The sequence below is a fragment of the Suillus subalutaceus genome (genome assembly GCF_016647625.1).
Source record: "Suillus subalutaceus strain FC151 chromosome Unknown DFJ58scaffold_1, whole genome shotgun sequence".
NCBI lineage: Eukaryota > Fungi > Basidiomycota > Agaricomycetes > Boletales > Suillaceae > Suillus > Suillus subalutaceus.
In genome coordinates, this window is record NW_024540250.1 from 1,421,879 (window position 1) to 1,439,853 (window position 17,975).

At 40.8% G+C, this 17,975-nt stretch overlaps 5 protein-coding genes across 5 annotated transcripts; 3 read left to right on the forward strand and 2 right to left on the reverse strand.

Annotated features, from left to right (window-relative positions):
* Nucleotides 1-821: 821 nt before the first annotated feature.
* On the reverse strand, nucleotides 822-1,892 carry DFJ58DRAFT_720873 (uncharacterized protein; the record flags this gene model as incomplete). The annotated part of the gene is made up of 4 exons (XM_041384747.1): nucleotides 822-972; nucleotides 1,029-1,157; nucleotides 1,216-1,598; nucleotides 1,656-1,892. The coding sequence occupies 4 exons, from the start codon at nucleotides 1,890-1,892 to the stop codon at nucleotides 822-824; spliced, it is 900 nt and encodes a 299-aa protein (XP_041251603.1).
* Nucleotides 1,893-2,266: 374 nt separating this feature from the next.
* DFJ58DRAFT_720874 (uncharacterized protein) lies at nucleotides 2,267-3,021 on the reverse strand (the record flags this gene model as incomplete). Its single annotated transcript, XM_041384748.1, has 3 exons — nucleotides 2,267-2,666; nucleotides 2,719-2,883; nucleotides 2,942-3,021. 3 exons carry the CDS (start codon nucleotides 3,019-3,021, stop codon nucleotides 2,267-2,269), a joined length of 645 nt encoding a protein of 214 aa, XP_041251604.1.
* Nucleotides 3,022-3,566: 545 nt separating this feature from the next.
* Nucleotides 3,567-7,073, forward strand: DFJ58DRAFT_712725 (uncharacterized protein; the record flags this gene model as incomplete). Its single annotated transcript, XM_041383886.1, has 16 exons — nucleotides 3,567-3,950; nucleotides 3,998-4,219; nucleotides 4,279-4,650; nucleotides 4,705-4,763; nucleotides 4,947-5,112; nucleotides 5,163-5,341; nucleotides 5,362-5,572; nucleotides 5,605-5,758; nucleotides 5,815-6,000; nucleotides 6,052-6,190; nucleotides 6,244-6,379; nucleotides 6,432-6,501; nucleotides 6,566-6,681; nucleotides 6,754-6,904; nucleotides 6,954-7,009; nucleotides 7,038-7,073. 16 exons carry the CDS (start codon nucleotides 3,567-3,569, stop codon nucleotides 7,071-7,073), a joined length of 2,637 nt encoding a protein of 878 aa, XP_041251605.1.
* A 5,847-nt stretch (nucleotides 7,074-12,920) lies between these two features.
* DFJ58DRAFT_835755 (uncharacterized protein) lies at nucleotides 12,921-13,639 on the forward strand (the record flags this gene model as incomplete). The annotated part of the gene is made up of 4 exons (XM_041392257.1): nucleotides 12,921-13,001; nucleotides 13,130-13,227; nucleotides 13,285-13,547; nucleotides 13,596-13,639. 4 exons carry the CDS (start codon nucleotides 12,921-12,923, stop codon nucleotides 13,637-13,639), a joined length of 486 nt encoding a protein of 161 aa, XP_041251606.1.
* Nucleotides 13,640-15,458: 1,819 nt separating this feature from the next.
* DFJ58DRAFT_649155 (uncharacterized protein) lies at nucleotides 15,459-15,722 on the forward strand (the record flags this gene model as incomplete). Its single annotated transcript, XM_041381512.1, has 1 exon — nucleotides 15,459-15,722. A coding segment is annotated over one exon (264 nt), but the record flags the coding sequence as incomplete, so codon positions are not given.
* Nucleotides 15,723-17,975: the final 2,253 nt, after the last annotated feature.

A 17,975-nucleotide genomic window follows, 5' to 3' on the forward strand; every position in this document is an offset into this window, starting at 1 on the left:
GGCTTCGGCCTCAGCTCGTGCGCTGTGCCCCTTTCCCGAGTCTTGCCCCTTATTTCAGAGAGCTAAAGTATCGCGTCTAGTGAGACGGATAAGTATTGTAACGGATGAGTCTTGTATCGCAACAGATAAGTATTGCAACGGATCCGTTAAGACTTCCGGATATCGAACATATAGAGTAACGGCTAATCCGGATCGGATCCGGACTAGAAACTAACGGGTGAGGACTGTCCGAAGACAGAGGCGGATATGTAGACTATAGGAATCTATCCTAAGTCTCGGAGTAGACAAGAGTAGCGTACTCAAGTCCGGATGGATAACGGAGGGACTTAGAGTCCAGACGGAATGAGTGCAATCTAAGATGATATTCGAACTGATCTACTACAGCGCATATACAAAGGTTTATATACTACGGATAGCTAACGGAGTGATCAATAAGCAAAGGTGCGAGGCTATGTATGAAAGTATAAGCAAAGTCTAAGTGGAGCGTATTGGTAAGTCGGATGGATCACGAATCATGAACCGGGAATGAAGTACAAGTAAAAGCGGATTCGTAAGTGTAGCGGATCAGTAAGCAAAGCGGAAGTAAAGGATAACCGGTATACCGGTGTACAGGAATACCGAAAGGAGATGAACGATAGTTAGAGTTATATGAACAGGAAATGAAATAAGAATCAAAGTGGATCTGTGGACCGGACGACGGATATGTTCATCGGATCTGGATCGGATCTGAGATCCGGATCATCGGATCTGTAACCGGATATATGGTATATGACAGAACATAAGTAAGTGCACGCACCTTCCTTACGTGTTCCGCTTGTTTATTAATCAGCAAGTGATATTAATGGACGAGGGAAGCGGAACTTATGGAAAAGACGCAAGACAAAGGTGGTGAACAGCTTAAGGTGCCTTTCATTGAAATTGGGAGTTGCTTGCATCCAGTTTTGACCTTGTTTGTTGGCTCCAGTATGGTAACTGGAAAAAAAAAGTTATCAGCAAATATCTGACACAACTGTGTGATTCAAACTCACCTAATGGCATTGATATCACCATTGTAACGAGGGTCAGGTCCTGCACCCATAATTGACCAATGAAACCCCGTTAGGTCATGGATCGCTTGTAGGAAGTGTGCGATGGGACCTGTACACTCCTCCAGTGCCCTGTAACATTATATCAGTAAGTCAAATTTGCAATCACTGTCAAATAACAACTACTTACTTTGCAAGCTCTGAGTTTGTCCTTTCATCTGGTGCGCGCTTCTGCTTAATGACCTCGCCTGCTTTGGCATCACATTCTGCTTGCACTGCGGCGATGCAAGATGCCTGAACCTCGGGACCAGCACTGGTGTAAGCTTCTTGAGCCAATTTTCTCACGGTGTTAAGCTTTTCTCCTTTAGACATGACACTGCTGGAATCAATAGAATTTCGCAGCTGATTGCGAATATTGGCACCATGGCTTGATTTGGTGAATATCTCTGCAGGGGTGTGGACTCGAGTTCCCTTCACCTTGTTTCCAAGCATCTTCTGGATGGATTTCGTCATTGCGTTGACTGATGCGCGACCACCCCTTTGCGATTGGTAGTTAAACCATGTTCTAATTTGCTGTGTGGTAGGTCATTAACATTTGTGAATTTTAGTCCAAGAGTACACAATATGCACCTGACGTCTTTTGTTGACCGCAATCCCTAACAATTTATTCTGCTCTTCTGTCAAAGATTCTTGGTCTGGAAGACCGGGGTACATGATACTGATTTCGGGCCATTTCTCAAACCAGGTGCGATAAACCTCAGTCCAGAAGGCCGTCAGGGTTGCTTGGAGCTGCGCCTTGAGAAAATCACTGTACAATCCCTGCAAGAACGCCTTTTGTTTGGCTGTTACCCATTCTGTCCCCGCCATCTAGCTGTTTGCATTGCCTTGTAAGTAACATTAATAGAACAAAATGACACACAGCTTACGGTTGCGTTTTTGAAATTGTTGTGTCATTGTACGTGAGATTTCAACTGGTCTAAGGTTTGCCGCACTAACCACAAATCATAGCAAAACAACTTCTTGATGTTTGCAGGCCAATCATCTCAGAGCTCGAGTAAGCCGCTCGCAAACTGTTCCCACTCCAACAGACTGGATCCAGCAAGTATCAGACAATGGACTACATGACGGGTGGCAGACTGAAAGGTATGATAGCAAACAAATGGATACTATATAGTTGAGTAGTATTTCACATTGCAATAATGAACCAAATGAATCAAGATCTAGTCAAAAAACGCGTGAATCTAGAGATGGATACCCTTCTGGTACATCAACTCTCCCATTGAGTGGGCCACTGTCAACTCCGAAAGTCCTTCAATATCCAAAAAAAATTGAATATCGTCCAGATAAGCAAGTGTGGTGCTTAAGAAACGAGTGACTGATTCAGCGGCACGAGACTGATCTGACACTCCACAGAAATCCTTGATCAGATCCTGTGCGGGAGTTGCATGGTGGAGTAAGCCTTCAATCTTATCTTTTGCAGTTTTGACGATTGAGGTGTCACCCTTGCTATACCCATCATCCGGCAAGCTTTTGACATACTGAGTGAGAATGCCCTCTGTAAATGCGCGAGGTTCTTGCACTAATTCCAGCATCTCGTCCTTGATGTTTTTGAGAGCGAGCAGGCACTCTGGGAGATCCAATCTGCAGGTTGTTAATTATATTTCATTTCACCTATTTATAAAACATGACATACAATTTGTTCTCATCATCGCTCGTCTCGATCTCGGATGTAGTAGTATCATCTTTGTCATCATCATAGCCCAAGGCTTTGGCAAGGGCCTTTTCAATCTCTTGAATCTCCTGCGATGGCTTGATGATGCGAAGGTCTCGCCGCCTTTTCAATATACTGTCTCTATTTCTTTTAATTACCTAGTCAGGAACTAGTGCTGACACCAGAATTTGAATTTGTATCAAACTTTGCATAATGATGTCGGTGTCTTTCTCGAGCTGCTGCTTGTTTAGCTTCCTCTGTCTTGTAAATGGGAGGACGTGCCATGATGATGGTGTTGGTTGGGAGGTTAGAGAGATTTTGGTTGAAAAGAAGTACAAATAGCTTAGGTGTGGTCAGACGATAACTCACGCATTCGCTAGTAGGACAGAATTACTACTAGTACTACTACATGAATGTTGAGTTGTGATATGTCAAATCCTTTCATGTAAGGGTCTTAACAATTGGCACTTATATAGAACATATTTGCGTCAGGAACATCGACTCATTGTATTATGGCTGAATGATTTAATGTGTTGACTAGTAACTTGAAAGCGCCTCTTAAAGACTTTGAAATGAAAGTAATCGGACAAAAACCCTTGGTCAGACGAAAATGAATGTAGCAGATAGGTACCATATCATCCTTCAAAATTCAAATGGCTTGCATTGATACAAGCTGTCTCTCTAAGAATATTTGGTTATTGATGCCTCGGTGGTCTGGCAGGGGCCTTCACAATGAATTAAGTTGATGTGTGTTTCGTTTGACATAAAGCGGACGTCTGTTCAATTTGCACGTGACCTCATTGATCATCTTGACCAGACAACTCACCATCATGGGCAAAGGCCGGCGCACAAAAGAGCTGGCGAAGCTGCAAAAACAATGGCATGATGTGAATTTGCAGTTTCAATCTAGGCAACAGGCTCAACGGCAGCAGGCTGCAAATGCACGCTTGGTTGAGGAAACGGGCAATAACCAAATTCTTCACCACAAACATCGGTCGTATACTATTAAAGGACCTAGTCGTCTTTCTACCTCAACGGACTATCTCACCAACATATCTGTACCCTTCCAAGTGACTCCAGATGCGATAGACACCAGCTCAAGTGATCTATTTTTCGATTTCGATGACGACGACGAGGATGCAGCATACACCATCTACAATGAGCATGTGGTTGACACGACAGTGGAGCCTAAAAAGCGCAGACGCACTGCTGCGGTAAGTATTACATGATTACATTCACTCACCTACTGAGGCTCATTCAGGACAATCCTATTGCACTTTGGGTCAAGGAACACGAAACTTACCTCCTAGAACTTCTTTGGTTGGAAGGCCGTGGTGACTATGTATTTACTGAAGTCTGCCCAGGCAGCAGTGAATGTAATGGTTATCCTGAGTATCAGTGTCGGGATTATTTTGGCACAGCTCTCTATTGCAAGGATTGCATAGTTGCAAGACACCGAGAAAGTCCGTTACACAGAATCCAGGTTTGTCATTTCTGTGCATGATTATGTGTTATATACTTGACAACTAGATAATTATGAAGCACTGGGACGACGGGCATTTCAAATGCACTAGTTTGAAAGACCTTGGACTCCGAATCCAGCTTGGTCATTCAGTTTGGGGACGTTGTTGCAACCCATCACCAACATTTCATGATGATTTTGTTGTCCTGGACGTGACTGGTGTTCACCAGGTGGCTGTTGACTTCTGTGCCTGCGAAATAGCCCAGTCTCCTACCACTCAGCTTCTCCATGCCCACTGGTTCCCGGCAACGACTATAGATCCCAAAACCGCTGCGACATTCTGCCTACTTCACCATTTTCACATCCTCACATTCGAATCGAAAGCATCTGCCTTTGAGGTCTGGCAAACACTCTCCAGGCTCACGGATAACACGGGTATCAGCACTCCAAAGGTAAGCAAACGATTCCCTCAAGAATAGACTGCCTTTCTCACAATGAATGGTCAGGATTGCTATGAGGCACTGCTCAGAATGGTCAGAAAGTGGCGAAATGTTACACTTCTCAAGTGATTTGGGCGGGGACATGATCCTGCAGGCATTGATGCCACCCCACAAGGATCTTGTGCAGTTCTATGTCCAGCATGTCCTCAGCCCAGAAAAAACCTACCACAGGATTGGGACATTGCCCCTCCAGAAGTTCAGTGAGTTGTATACCTTGTGATACGCCCTATTTAACAAGATTTATACAGATGGCTCTACGGTCTTTTTCTTGCAATCGACGCAAACTTCTGTTTAGCACGGAAGAATGTGTCCTCTGACATGGTCGACCCTGGCCTTAACCAAGGGTGGGCATACTTTGTCAAGGAACACAGCTATAAACTGTTTCTTCAGGATGTTGGCAAGCAGGTGCAAGAGGTGTGTACTCCAAGCTCGCACATTTACTAATCTCTAACTTTTTTCATTAGAACAGTACCTGTGTAAGCCACAACACCGTCAATCTAGCAGAGACCAAGAACTCCTGTGGCCTTGCAGCAACAGGAGCCAGGACTGTTGACTGTGCACGTCACAATTTTAAATGGCCATGTGGTGTTGGCAACCTTCAGAAAGGGGAAAAATACATATTTATCTCTGGTCGCTGTTTCTTGTGTCTCATAAGAATATTAGATATATCAACATGGACTATTTGTTCTTCTTGACCATGCAGCATGCTGAGGACCTTATCACCTTGAATATCTCATACAATATAGCTTGTCAATGGAGCAAACACCTTTGGGAATGCATGGCCTTGTATCCCTCCCAGATGCACATCAAATGTGACAGCAAATTCATGACATTCCTGGTTCCAAAGTTTCACTTGCCTGCTCACAATTTGCGTGTCAAATAACCTACTCGCACAATCTTGTGAAGGGTATGGGCCATACAGATGGCGAGGCTCTGGAGCACGGATGGCCAAATATAAACCCTGTAGCTACCAGTACACGTGAAATGGGCCCGGGTTCCCAATGTGACACACTTGATAATCACTTTGGTGACTTCAATCGGAAAAAAGTAGCTAATCTTGGTAGGTTTGCAATTGTGATAGTCCAGACGTCATTGGCTAACCATGTGATCAACTAGGTATCAGTCTATTGCGCAAACTAAAGGCCGCTATACCAGAACGCGATCAACACCAGTGTGACTTCCATGAATTAAATGAGACACTCATTGCTGAGCGTATGGAGGAGGTAGCAATCTGGAAACAAGGAGTTGAGAAGTGGGAAGCGGACATGTCAGCAACAAACCCTTTCAGTCCAACGACAGCAAGTAAGTCGTTAATATTTATTCGTTTGTAAGACTCTACTAATGTCTTTGCAGCCATGACCCAGGCATCCGTCAGGTTAACCCTCTCTCAGGAAGAAGCTCAAGAGCTCAAGCGTGGCATCAACAGTTCCCTCCACAATGAAATCTCACCGGCTGTCCTTATCTCATCGGGCATTGAGATTGAAGAAGAACAGTAAGTTTTGCAATTTGCCCTCTTTGGTTGATTGTTAACAAACAGCTCCCCAGACACCGGCTTCTGCGAGATCTTTCTGCGCTTGGTGACCATGCGACTGATCTTCAGTGTTCAAAGCTGCAAGATCACACAAACGCGCTGCAACGCAAAGTTGAGCAGTGGTGTGAAGGTTCAAGTCTTGTACATGCCGTCTGTGGCCCCCGTCAGATCTTCCCATAGCTCAAGTAGCAACACACTGAAGGAGGAGAAGGCATACAAAATCAGACTATGGCTCCCTTCTCAGCTCAAGGATTGTGCCCCAGACGCTACCTGTGATGAATGACTTTGCCAGTTTGAATGGGAACTGCACTGTGCACAAGCATTTGACGCACTGAGTGACCTCCGCCGGCATCTCCTTTGTATCCCACTTATACAAATTCAAGGATGTCAACATTCGGGGTCAGCGAGCCAACACATGCGCTGCTGCTGTAATCAAGAAGGTCGAGCATAATGTTACGGAGGCTAGCGAGAGATATCGCCGCGCATGAACTGCACTGAGCAGTCTATGCAGAACACTTGGAGAGGATGGTTGGCAGAATATCTTTCCAATGCTGGAGCCAGCTCACGTGCGTAGAATGTCGGAGGGCGAGGCAGGTCAATCCAAGGGCAACCGGACACTTTCTTGGATCTGGAAGACACAAGGTGTCTCAGCAGTTGGGGAGGTTCTTGCCGACGGTAAGCAGTTCCAATTTTCTTTCCGATGCTTTTCTAATCTTATCACCAGCGCTGCGCATTGAGTGGTGTAAAGCCAGAGCACGCGTGAACCGCTGGACAGAGGAAGTACAGCTTTTGCTGGAGGAGAATGCAGCATGTCCGAGAATTTCTTTCGTGGCATGCTACATAGTGGGATGAGCAAGCAGGGCGAAGAACGGGCCTGCCTAATGCTGAGACCGAGGGCATCAAAGGTTATGCCAAACGCCAGGCGTCTCTTCAGAGAAACTTACAGACAACCTTCAACAACATGTGGGTCATGATAGAGTCCTCTGCAACTGCAGCTGTAGGCTTGACACCTCTCCCGCTGACGGCGCACTAGTACTGTAGTCCCATGTATGTATATGTGAATTTAAATTTCAGTGTTTCTCCTAGATCCTCTCCGAGATCCAGGAACCATATAAGAAGACTTCCCATAGAATAGATCGTTGGAGAGATCAGCAATCTCGAATGTCAAGGTCAGATCTAGTCTGGCAGATTCAGATACTTATATAGTTCTTGAAGACATTATGCATACTTGCGGTCTGGAGGGCACCTCGAGGGCATTATGTATCACAACGAGGGATAAGCATCAGCCATACATAACGGCTCGTCTCTAATAAACCATTATCATGTATAACCCTGCCATGAACAGGTGATTATAATTATTCCCACACCCTCCCCACCTCACTGCAGCTTCACAACCACACTACAGCAGGTCCCTGTTCATATCTAAGTAGTAGTTTAGTATATATATGTATAATATAATATAATAGACCGCTTTTTGTTTATTTGTGTGACAGCTCCTCCTCCAGGGCCCTTTCAAAATAGAGTAGGGTACAGAACACTTTCACATTTTTACCCCTTTGATATGGAAGTGTCCCAGGGCATTCAGAACATGTTTAGGAGTATATATGAAGAGATTCCCATCCTCATTTGACCCCCTGAATCATCCTACATCAATAGATATGGTATATATGCAGGAAATTACAAAATATGTTCTCATTTGATTATTTCTAGGTGGACAGACTTATAAAAATGATTCCCAACATCTATTCAACAATAGAAACAATGTATAAGAAGCCCAGGACCCTAGAAGAATGCCATGTTGAACAGTGTATGATGAAGCACAGGTACAAGCAGATAGGAGGGATGCTAGTAAGAACATATACTAATGACTTGTTAACTTATTGTATCATGTCTAATAAACACTGAGTACTTACATCTCATTCTCTAGATAGAACTGAAATGTTCATATAGATCAGCTAGTAACTTTATAGCATGTAGGATAGGAATAAAAATAAAATAATCAGCATATAGAATATTTGACTGGTATGAGCCAATATCAAAATGTTACTTGTCTATCATTCCTTTTATTGTGCTTGCACTGATATCTTGGATCATTTTGGCAATGTGACTTATCATTCAGATCATTTAGAGTTCAACACAGTGTACCCCTCCTCTCCTGGTGGTTTACCCTCTGTGAAATTTTTTCCTGTAGGACCAGGCCTCAAGGAGGGTAAGGAGTCTATTCCTACACATATTTAGAGTATAGCCCATCATATAGCTAGCCCAGGATACATGCAGGGTCCTTCTACATGAACAAAAGAATAGACAATAGCATTTTGATGTTTCTGATGTCCTATCCTATGTACTATAAAGTTACTAGCTGATCTATATGGGCATTTCAGTTCTGTCTAGAGAATGAGATGTAAGTACTTAGTATTTATCAGATATGATATAATAAGTTAGCAAGTCATTAGTATTTGTTTTTACTAGCATCCCTCCTATCTGCTTGTACCTGTGCTTCATCATACACTGTTCAACATGGCATTCTTCTAGGGTCCTGGGCTTCTTATACATTGTTTCTATTGTTGAATAGATGTTGGGAATCATTTTTATAAGTCTGTCCACCTAGAAATAATCAAATGAGAACATATTTTGTAATTTCCTGCATATATACCATATCTATTGATGTAGGATGATTCAGGGGGTCAAATGAGGATGGGCATCTCTTCATATATACTCCTAAACATGTTCTGAATGCCCTGGGACACTTCCATATCAAAGGGGTAAAAATGTGAAAGTGTTCTGTACCCTATCCTATTTTAAAAGGGCCCTAGTGTCATATCCCATATATTTAGATCTCAGATCAGATCAGATCCATGATCCAGTCCACTAATCCAATATACAGTCCACTAACCTGATCTGGTCTACTGATTCATTATCCGGTCCACAACCAGTCCACAACCAGTCCACAACCAGTCCACAACTCATCCCCAAACCTAGAACCTTAATTCAGTGTCTATCCCCTTTTGGTTATTACCTTCCCCAGTCCCCCATCTGTGTTTGGACTTGAGTTCTTTCTTGTCTACCTCCAGTCTTAGGATTGATTCCTTTGACATATCCTCAGCTCTACCTTACAGTAGTTTTACCTCTGTCCATTTCTAGTCTGGACTCTGTCCAGGTTAGCCTCTCCATTTCTCAATCAATATCCGAAAGTTCACTAGATTTAGCTCACATTTTATATCTGATATTCAATCCTACGGACCTAACCCCTAAGCCTTTGGAAATCAAGGGCAAGTGCTTGGGTAAGGGGCATAGCACATGAGCTGAGGCCAAGCCCTTTAGATCCATCAACCCTTGAGCACAAATTTAACACCTGGAGGAGGAGCTGTCACACAAATAAACAAAAAGCAGCCTATTATATTATATATATATACTAAACTACTAAGGTAGATGACTTGCAAAAATAACGAACATCACATGATTAGCATTACAGATTTGTGACAAAACTGGAAAAAAAAATGACAACAAGTTAACAATGAAGTGAAATAAAAAATGCTTATGCATGTAGATGTAGAATATAGTAATGCACCATCGAGTGTTTTCAAAATTATCATAAGTTGCAAGATGAAAAAGAAATGAAGTTTTTGGTGTTCTGAATAGGTTTGCAGAGCCTAAAGTGGAAGTCCACCATGTTGCTGCATATGTTGTCCCATCTTCTATGTAATGGGCAGCCACAAGACCAAAGGTCAAAAATGCTGAAGTGAAAACCTTGCAGCATGGAGAGCATCAAAATGAGCTAGAACCAGTGGGTCAGACATAGAGAATAATGAAATGTTGTAAGTAGTAACTCAACTTCAGTGTCAAGACTCAAGATTAGAGTCTTATGGCCTGGGTGTTGCATAGCACATAGCCATGTCCACAATTGCAACCTGGTACAGAGAACCACTCACAACAGGTTCTCCACTCACACCGCAGACAAAAACTCATCTCTAATGTGAAGCAGCTGCATTTTTTGAGCCAGTGGTTGAGACAACTGTAACATTGTCAATGTTAGATGTCTCTCAATACTCCAGTACTAAATACTCTGTGACATACGAGGAGATCAAGGATAAAGATATCATTGCTATTCAAGGGGTGCACTGTGACTCATCTGTCTGACAGATACTAATTGTATTACTTACTACATATTCCTTAATACTCAACTAGTACTTGCACATAATGATATTGATCAATATCTATAATGTTTAGCACAGTTAGCACATTTGGCAAGAGGTTACCTGCAGTGTCACAACATGGTCACATCATGTGATGTTCATTGGATTTGCAAGTCATCTACCTTACTTATATATGAACAGGGACCTGTTGTTATGGTTGAATATGTGTATTAGGTTGTTTTTCACTAATACAATGTTTTGGTTGTATTATTCTATTTGTTTGTTACCAAATATATAGATTTCTCCACTATCTGCCATCATTCTCAGTGTCCTCAGTCTGCTTACAATCACCCTCAATGTGTTATCACTGTATCAGTATGATCTCCATCATGGTTGCCATACATATTCCATCTGATTTGCTGTTGCTAATATTCTCCATTCTATCATCATTGCACTCATCATTCTCAGTGTCCTTTTTGTCATTCTCAGCATCCTTGTTATTACCCTCAACCTCCTCAAATCAGCATGATCTCCATTGCCATAAATGTCCCTTCCAAGTCACTGCTGCTAATATTTTCTATCCTACTGTTATCATACTCATCATCGCTATTCTAGTTCCCTGACATGGTGATGCTGATATGGGAGAATTGTGTCACAACCCTTATGATGGATTAACACAGGGACAGAGACTAGGATTCAAACAAGGAGATCACAACAAGAAAAGGAATAGCAGGTATGTCTTGGATTGCTAGTAATAAGCTAATACACAAGAGGTTTGAACTAAAGAACTACTGACTACATTGAGCTACCTATATACATATACTGAAAAGGAGATTGAATCTGAGTATGAACCAACTAACCAATCATTAAATAAGAAGAGAATCATACAATGTTTACATAATAGAACCTTCTGAAAATTGAGTCACATGATACTATCTAATCTAATCGCAATCATAGAATACATCTTCTCCTTCTGTTATTGGAGATATCTGAGTAGTGGGTACTAATGGAATAGAGGTGTTTGGGTTAGGGTTTATGAAGGTTATAGGTATAGACACTGGTTTGAGTGCTATTACAGGTGCTTGTTCTGGGCGCTTATTAGGTGTCTTACGAGTATTTAAGAAAGAATAATGGTTTGTATTTGAAACTCGTGACAATTTGATTTTATGAAGGATGTCTTCATGTGAAAGACTCAATTTTGTATGCTAATTAGACTTGATGTACTGTCACATTGTGCTACAGCTGATTGTGCCATTGAATAGGTCTTTATATTATGCATTTGATTTCCACTGATTCTGAAGAGTGAGTGTATCAAGCTATTACCAATGTGCTAAGTATGTTTGCTTCCTGCTGATGATGGCATTTTTGAAGTAAAGCTCTTGACAGATATCATGCTATAGTGGTGTAGAACTACCATTCAGTTCTATTTCTGTATAAAAGCCTGTCTATAGACCATGGTTCATTGCTCAGGATGTTCTCCATCTTTTCCTTGACTCAATGTGCTGATATGCACAAAGTGTATGAAGCTCAAGGCTGTGAGTGTCACTGATCAAGAGTTGATCATGGTGTGTGCTCACCTCACTTCATGCTGATTTCTATATTCACCAGTGCTTTCAGCAACAACCATAATACATACAGCCAGTGCTAGTGGTATTGCAGTCTATTATGCACTGTCACAATGTGTATAGTCATGAGGTAATTCAGCACTAACTCAACCAGCCATGGTCACAAAATACTTTGACATCAAATGTGAGTGATGTAAAGCATAAAGTTTCTGCTCTCAAGGCCAATGCTTGGCTAGCAAAGGTTGATATTGATTTCATCCTTCAGTAATATGTTGCTGGCAGCTTAAAGCCTTCTAAACTTGCTATTCCATTATCATGAGTTACTTTTGCTACTGTGGACCAAGCCACTATTGTTTTCAAACAATTGGCTTTGAAGGTGAGAGGTTTATATGAGAGTACTCTGATACTTTTAGGGCTTTCTGAGGCATTTCTTGATCTCATGTTTGACTGGTAATGTTAACACAGTACAGGTTGACTAATGAATACTGATGAGCTTTATGATACAGGCATAGGAAAAATATTGCACAGTACTCAATAACACTGCTGTCAATTTAGTCAAGGAACATAAGTATCTAATGAAGGTGACTATGGACAGCCTCTATGGCAAGCTGAAGTAAGATAAAATATTATCTAACAAGAATGTTTTAGCAAAGACTCCAAAAATCACTCTTCAAATGTTCCTGTATGTTCCTAACAAGGTAAATAGAATCCATCTGTATTAAAGCAAATGTCTAACAATATACCAGCCCAAGGATGAGAATGTCCATAAAATGTAATACACCTAATATGCTTCAAAAATGAAATCAACTGCAGTGAGCTCTCGATGGAAGTGAAAAAAGTCTCTTACAGCATCACCTGAATGTCCACAACTTGCTAAATGCTACCAAAGCTTATACCAGTCCAGGATAGTCTACTACTGCATCTGTGCTTAAATATGAAATCTTTGAAATGAAGCAGGCAGTATGCTCTATAAGTAAGACTAGTAAAGTAAAAATGGACTACAGTGAGGAAGTAGAAGATATTAAGGTCATCAAAGGTTGGCAAGCCCATGTCAAAGCTGGAAACCCCTATAGGGTTATTTTGGCTAGGGACTAATAATTGTGTTTTAAGTGAGTTATACTTTGTTCAGGTGCTTGCAATACTAATGATGAATAACAGAGTCATTATAATGACACTGACTGCACTATCTTCCAATGCAATAGATTTGCAAGGGCAAATTTGAAATTCTTTATCTGGCCCAATATTTCTTAGATTCTTTCTATAGACAAGCAGGAGACAATGATGTCCTATACTCTTCTCAGTAAGCTTTGAGTTATTACATAGAGTATAAATAGAAACTGACTTTTACATAACATAGAAATATTTCTGGAGCATTTATTAGGAAGCTGATTAGAAAACTTGCTGGTGCTCCAAAGAATGGCAAAGATTTGTGCAGCCTCATATTTAGTGTATTCATGGTGCTTCCACTTCTACTGACTGGTGCATTGTATAAAGAAATCAAGTTTTCTAGGAGTGAAAAAGTAGGAGCAAATAATGACTCACTTGATAGTGCTATGAATGCATATGCTCATCATGTTGTTGTTAATTCAGAGCATGAGATTGTCATATCTGATATTCAAGGTAAGTTCATATAATTATGTTGTTTTGTTAATCTCATGTCACCTGCAGGAATTATTAAACCTGATCAAACTATTGTCTTCTTTGATCCATAGTCTCATATGTGTGTGCTACTATGAGACTCCCATATTTATGACAGTGACACCTAACCTCCATGTTACAATGCACAGGCTGACTCAGGCTACTGGGATTAAGGACAACCAGCAATCAACACATTTTGCAAGGCTTTTAGCCTTGAAGCTCAAGTTGACACTATCAAACTACCACCTCAGTCTAGTAATCACAAAGGTCCTCTTCATATTGGTTTTGATAGTTGAATCCTTGATTATGATTATCACAAGTCAAATGCTTACAATGGCTCTCATTTTTTCAACTTTCCTTGTTTAAAACTTTAGTTTTACACTTAACAATCACATATACACTTGTTCAACTAATTCTCAACACCTATTTGAGCATAGCAGTATATATCCTTACTACTAACATGTGAAACTACATTAATGGTAGCATTGTAGAGAAAATTTACCAAACATTCCAGAAAGTTAAGTCAGAAAATCCAAGGCTATCAAAAATCAACTATGCATATGTATTATACTCAGTATCAATGAAACAAATGAGCTCTTTGCTGCCAATCTCCACCATCGGATTCTTGATAACATCACAATCTACGGACTACAGACAATCCTCTGCATGGTAGTCTTTGTGAAAAACCATTGCAACATTTAGCAAGACACCTTATAGTGATTTTTTACTTCAATTGAACTAGACAGTATGAGTATTGAGGTAATGCTTGAGATTATCAAGTTTTTGTTGAATTAGCTGTGGCCATAATCACTGGACAAGATCACTGAATATAACTTTAAACAAGTCAAAAAAATAGCATCACATATTGATGTACTATTGGCATAGATCTATGTTATTGTAAATTTCTTCCCCTGCTTCCAAAAAAGACTTTGACATTATCACCCCATTGAACTCACATGTGAAGCCAGCCACATGTTGACAGTTTGACTTTTACCTTTTAGATTTTGTATTACCATCTTGATGTTATCACCATTGACACCACATGTAATGCTTTAGTCTTGGCAGCTTCTTGATTCTTGCCCACATAAACTCTCTCTGCACATTGTTTCCCTGGTCTCTTACCTAATCTCATAGTCTGTCATATATAGTTCATGTTGCCCACATAACACCTCAGTATTGTTCTATGTGACTTACTGAGGTGTGCATACTCTCTTACAACTTGCACTTATCTTTTACTGATGTATCCTAGCATGTTTTCCTGCTAGGTACATATTGACAATATAGTATTGTTCTATGTGACTTACTGAGTGTGTTTCCCCACTAGTGCAAATATGTTATGAGCCCCGGTGAGCTCTAAACAAGCTCAGATCCATATGCACATAAACAACATTCTTCAATTCACAAAGGTTCATCTAAAGGTTGAACTCACATTTACTCTCATCAATCAATTGACTCGTCTATCCACTACTATGGGTAGATATGACCGACCACATTGTCAAGCTAACTAGTGTGGATATCTATTCCAGCTGGTGAAGGGCCATAGAATTAGCCTTAGCCAAGGATGGATTATGGAACTATTGTGGCAATGATACCAATCCTAATGATGTTGCAGAATATACCAGTGTCATGCCTACAGTTGCTATGGCTGGACAGCCTACTCCTGCAGAACTTACTTCTATCAAAGAATAGGTCAAAGAGGATATTCAAGTGAAAGCTATCATTGGCAGATACCTCTCTTCCATCATTCAAAACATGCCCAGTGAAAAGCTAATGGCTTGTCAGCAGTGGGATGCATTGTTAAAATGATTCAGTCAACTCAATGTCACCTCTCAATTTGAACTACATAATCAGTTCTTCTTGGAACAACTCAAAGATGCTGAAGACACATCATGATACATCAGTATTTTTGAGAATGGTTGTCAGAGGTTTGCAGATGTGGGAATTGCCTTTAATGATTCCAAGGCCATCTGGATGCTTTTACATGGGCTACCAGAAACACTACAGTGGGTTGTCTTTCAAAGTCTCACCCTCAGTTTCTACAATAAGACAACACCATCTTCCACCTCCACTTCCACCACTTTGATAACTACTCAGTCTGTGACATTCAAAAACATAGCCACCGTGTTCACTAAGGAAGCTAATCAACAGCAAGGTTAGTTAAAACTAGCCTAACCCAGCTCAGAATACATCAATGCTGTTGCTCCATCTTTGTCCAAATGAAAGGTCAGTCTGTCCAATAACATATGCATGCATAAGTACAACCCCAATGGGGTGCCCTGTGATAATTCCACATGCAGTGGACTGTCTCATTTAATGATGTACAATGATAAGCATTGTTTGCAGCCTGGTGGAGGAATAGAGGGGAAAGTATCATGAAATCAGCAATGAAGTGGAAAAAGAGAGACATTGCAGCAGCAGTAAATAAGGCAAAGTCTACTGTCCCTACTCCCACTTCTTCCACTTCCCAAACACCCTCAGAGTTGGATGACAGCTTTTGTTATAACTGCATTCACTCATCATCATGACTAGTCATATGCAATGATTGAAAATATTGACTCCAGCTGCACACCATCAACTGAGGATGTCATCTGCATTGCAAGTCAAATGTTATCTACAATCCTAGACTCCAGTATGACCTTCACTCTTATTACCAGCAGAGAGTACTTCTAGACCTATAATACCAATGTAAGGGTTAGTATGAAGACAGCAAACCACAACACTCTCCTCACCTTAGAAAGAGAAGGCTGTGTTGCTGATCTTAGAGTAGGAAATTGTGTACAATGCCTTTGACTTGATAATTGTCTGCATGCACCAGAAGCACTGAGAAACCTGATGTCAGTAGGATAGATGCTAAACAAGGAGTGGAAATACAATTTCAAACCTTCCCCACCACACTGCCAACTCATATTTTTCAATGACATCCTCAGGAACATCCCTGTGATAGGCAACCTCATCTTCCTTGACTTAAGATTCATTCCACCCTCAGAGCCTTTCCTGCACCTAGGAATATCAGCTTTTGCCAAAGTTCCACTGTCCTGGGATCTATGGCACACATGTCTGGGTCATATAGGAGGAGAAGCTATGAAGTGCTTACCACTCTTTGCTACAGATGTTAAGGTCAAAACCAATCTTTCACTTTGCACATGTGAACCTTGCTTCATGGCTAAATACTTTCACAAACCTTATCCATCTTCTGACTTACCATACACTGCACACCTCTTAGACCTCATACACTCTGATTTGTGTGGTTCTTTCCCTGTTAGCACTCTACATAGCAAGCATCATTTATATAGGATTTTTGTAAGTAGGTCAGGGTCAGGTACAGGTATTCTAGAGGTTTTTCAAAAGTAAAGTGATACATCTATAGTGATCTAGATGTGCAAGCTATGATAATAAATAATAAGAGGTGCACATACAGAGCTAGCCCTAGATGCACTAAATATAATAATCAATATTTACATGCTATTATATGTACATGCCATCAAAACAAGTGCACATCTAGAGCCAACTCTAGATGTAGTAAATGAAGCATTTGACATATAACACACCCAGAAGTGACTCTAGATATGGTCAATGAAGCATATATAAATCTAAACATACATTTACATATTATTGTAAGAATAGACTGATTTCAAATGTCGACACCATGTACGTGCTCCACTCCAGCTCTTTTGGCATGGTAGGAACCTGCAAATCACTCTGATTCTGAGATAAAACATACAATCCTACTTCAATTCAGACATATTTGCACATGGTCAATCATATACAGCACTGTTGAGAGTCAAAAATCAGGACAATATTTGAACTTTGAGGTCACCCACGAATGAAGAAAGAGAGACAATGAATGTAGTTCACTCTTCATTACTCCTGTAAAGAGATCTAAGAGACTGTGCGCAGGTGAGCAGAGTACTTGTACATGTATGTATTTTAAGTATATAGACTATATATAGGAACCAATAGAATTAAGTATTGATAACCATATATGCTATTATGCTAATGATAATGAATACATGAAATACATAAGTTACATTGAGCACGAGGCAGTTCAGGGCAGGAGGGAAAGGGGTCAGTAAGTGATTTAATATCAAAAATCAATAAAAACAACACTTGAGCATGTACTGATCTGACATGCACTCGATGATCAGCCATGGCACCACAAAAATCTAAAGGAAAAAAGCAAGAAGATGCTATGGTAAGTAAGATAGAACAATACAAGCATATATAAAACTGACATACATGATGAGGACAAGAACACATTTAAATTAGATCTGCAGCCAGTCCAAGCCAAGATCCAAAGTGACAAGAAAGCTGCAAAGATTCAGCAGCTTGATGCAGCACCAGAAAAAATGAAGATTTGAATAGACAAAATTAACCTCATTGAAATCAGAAATGAGCTGATATTGAGATGTA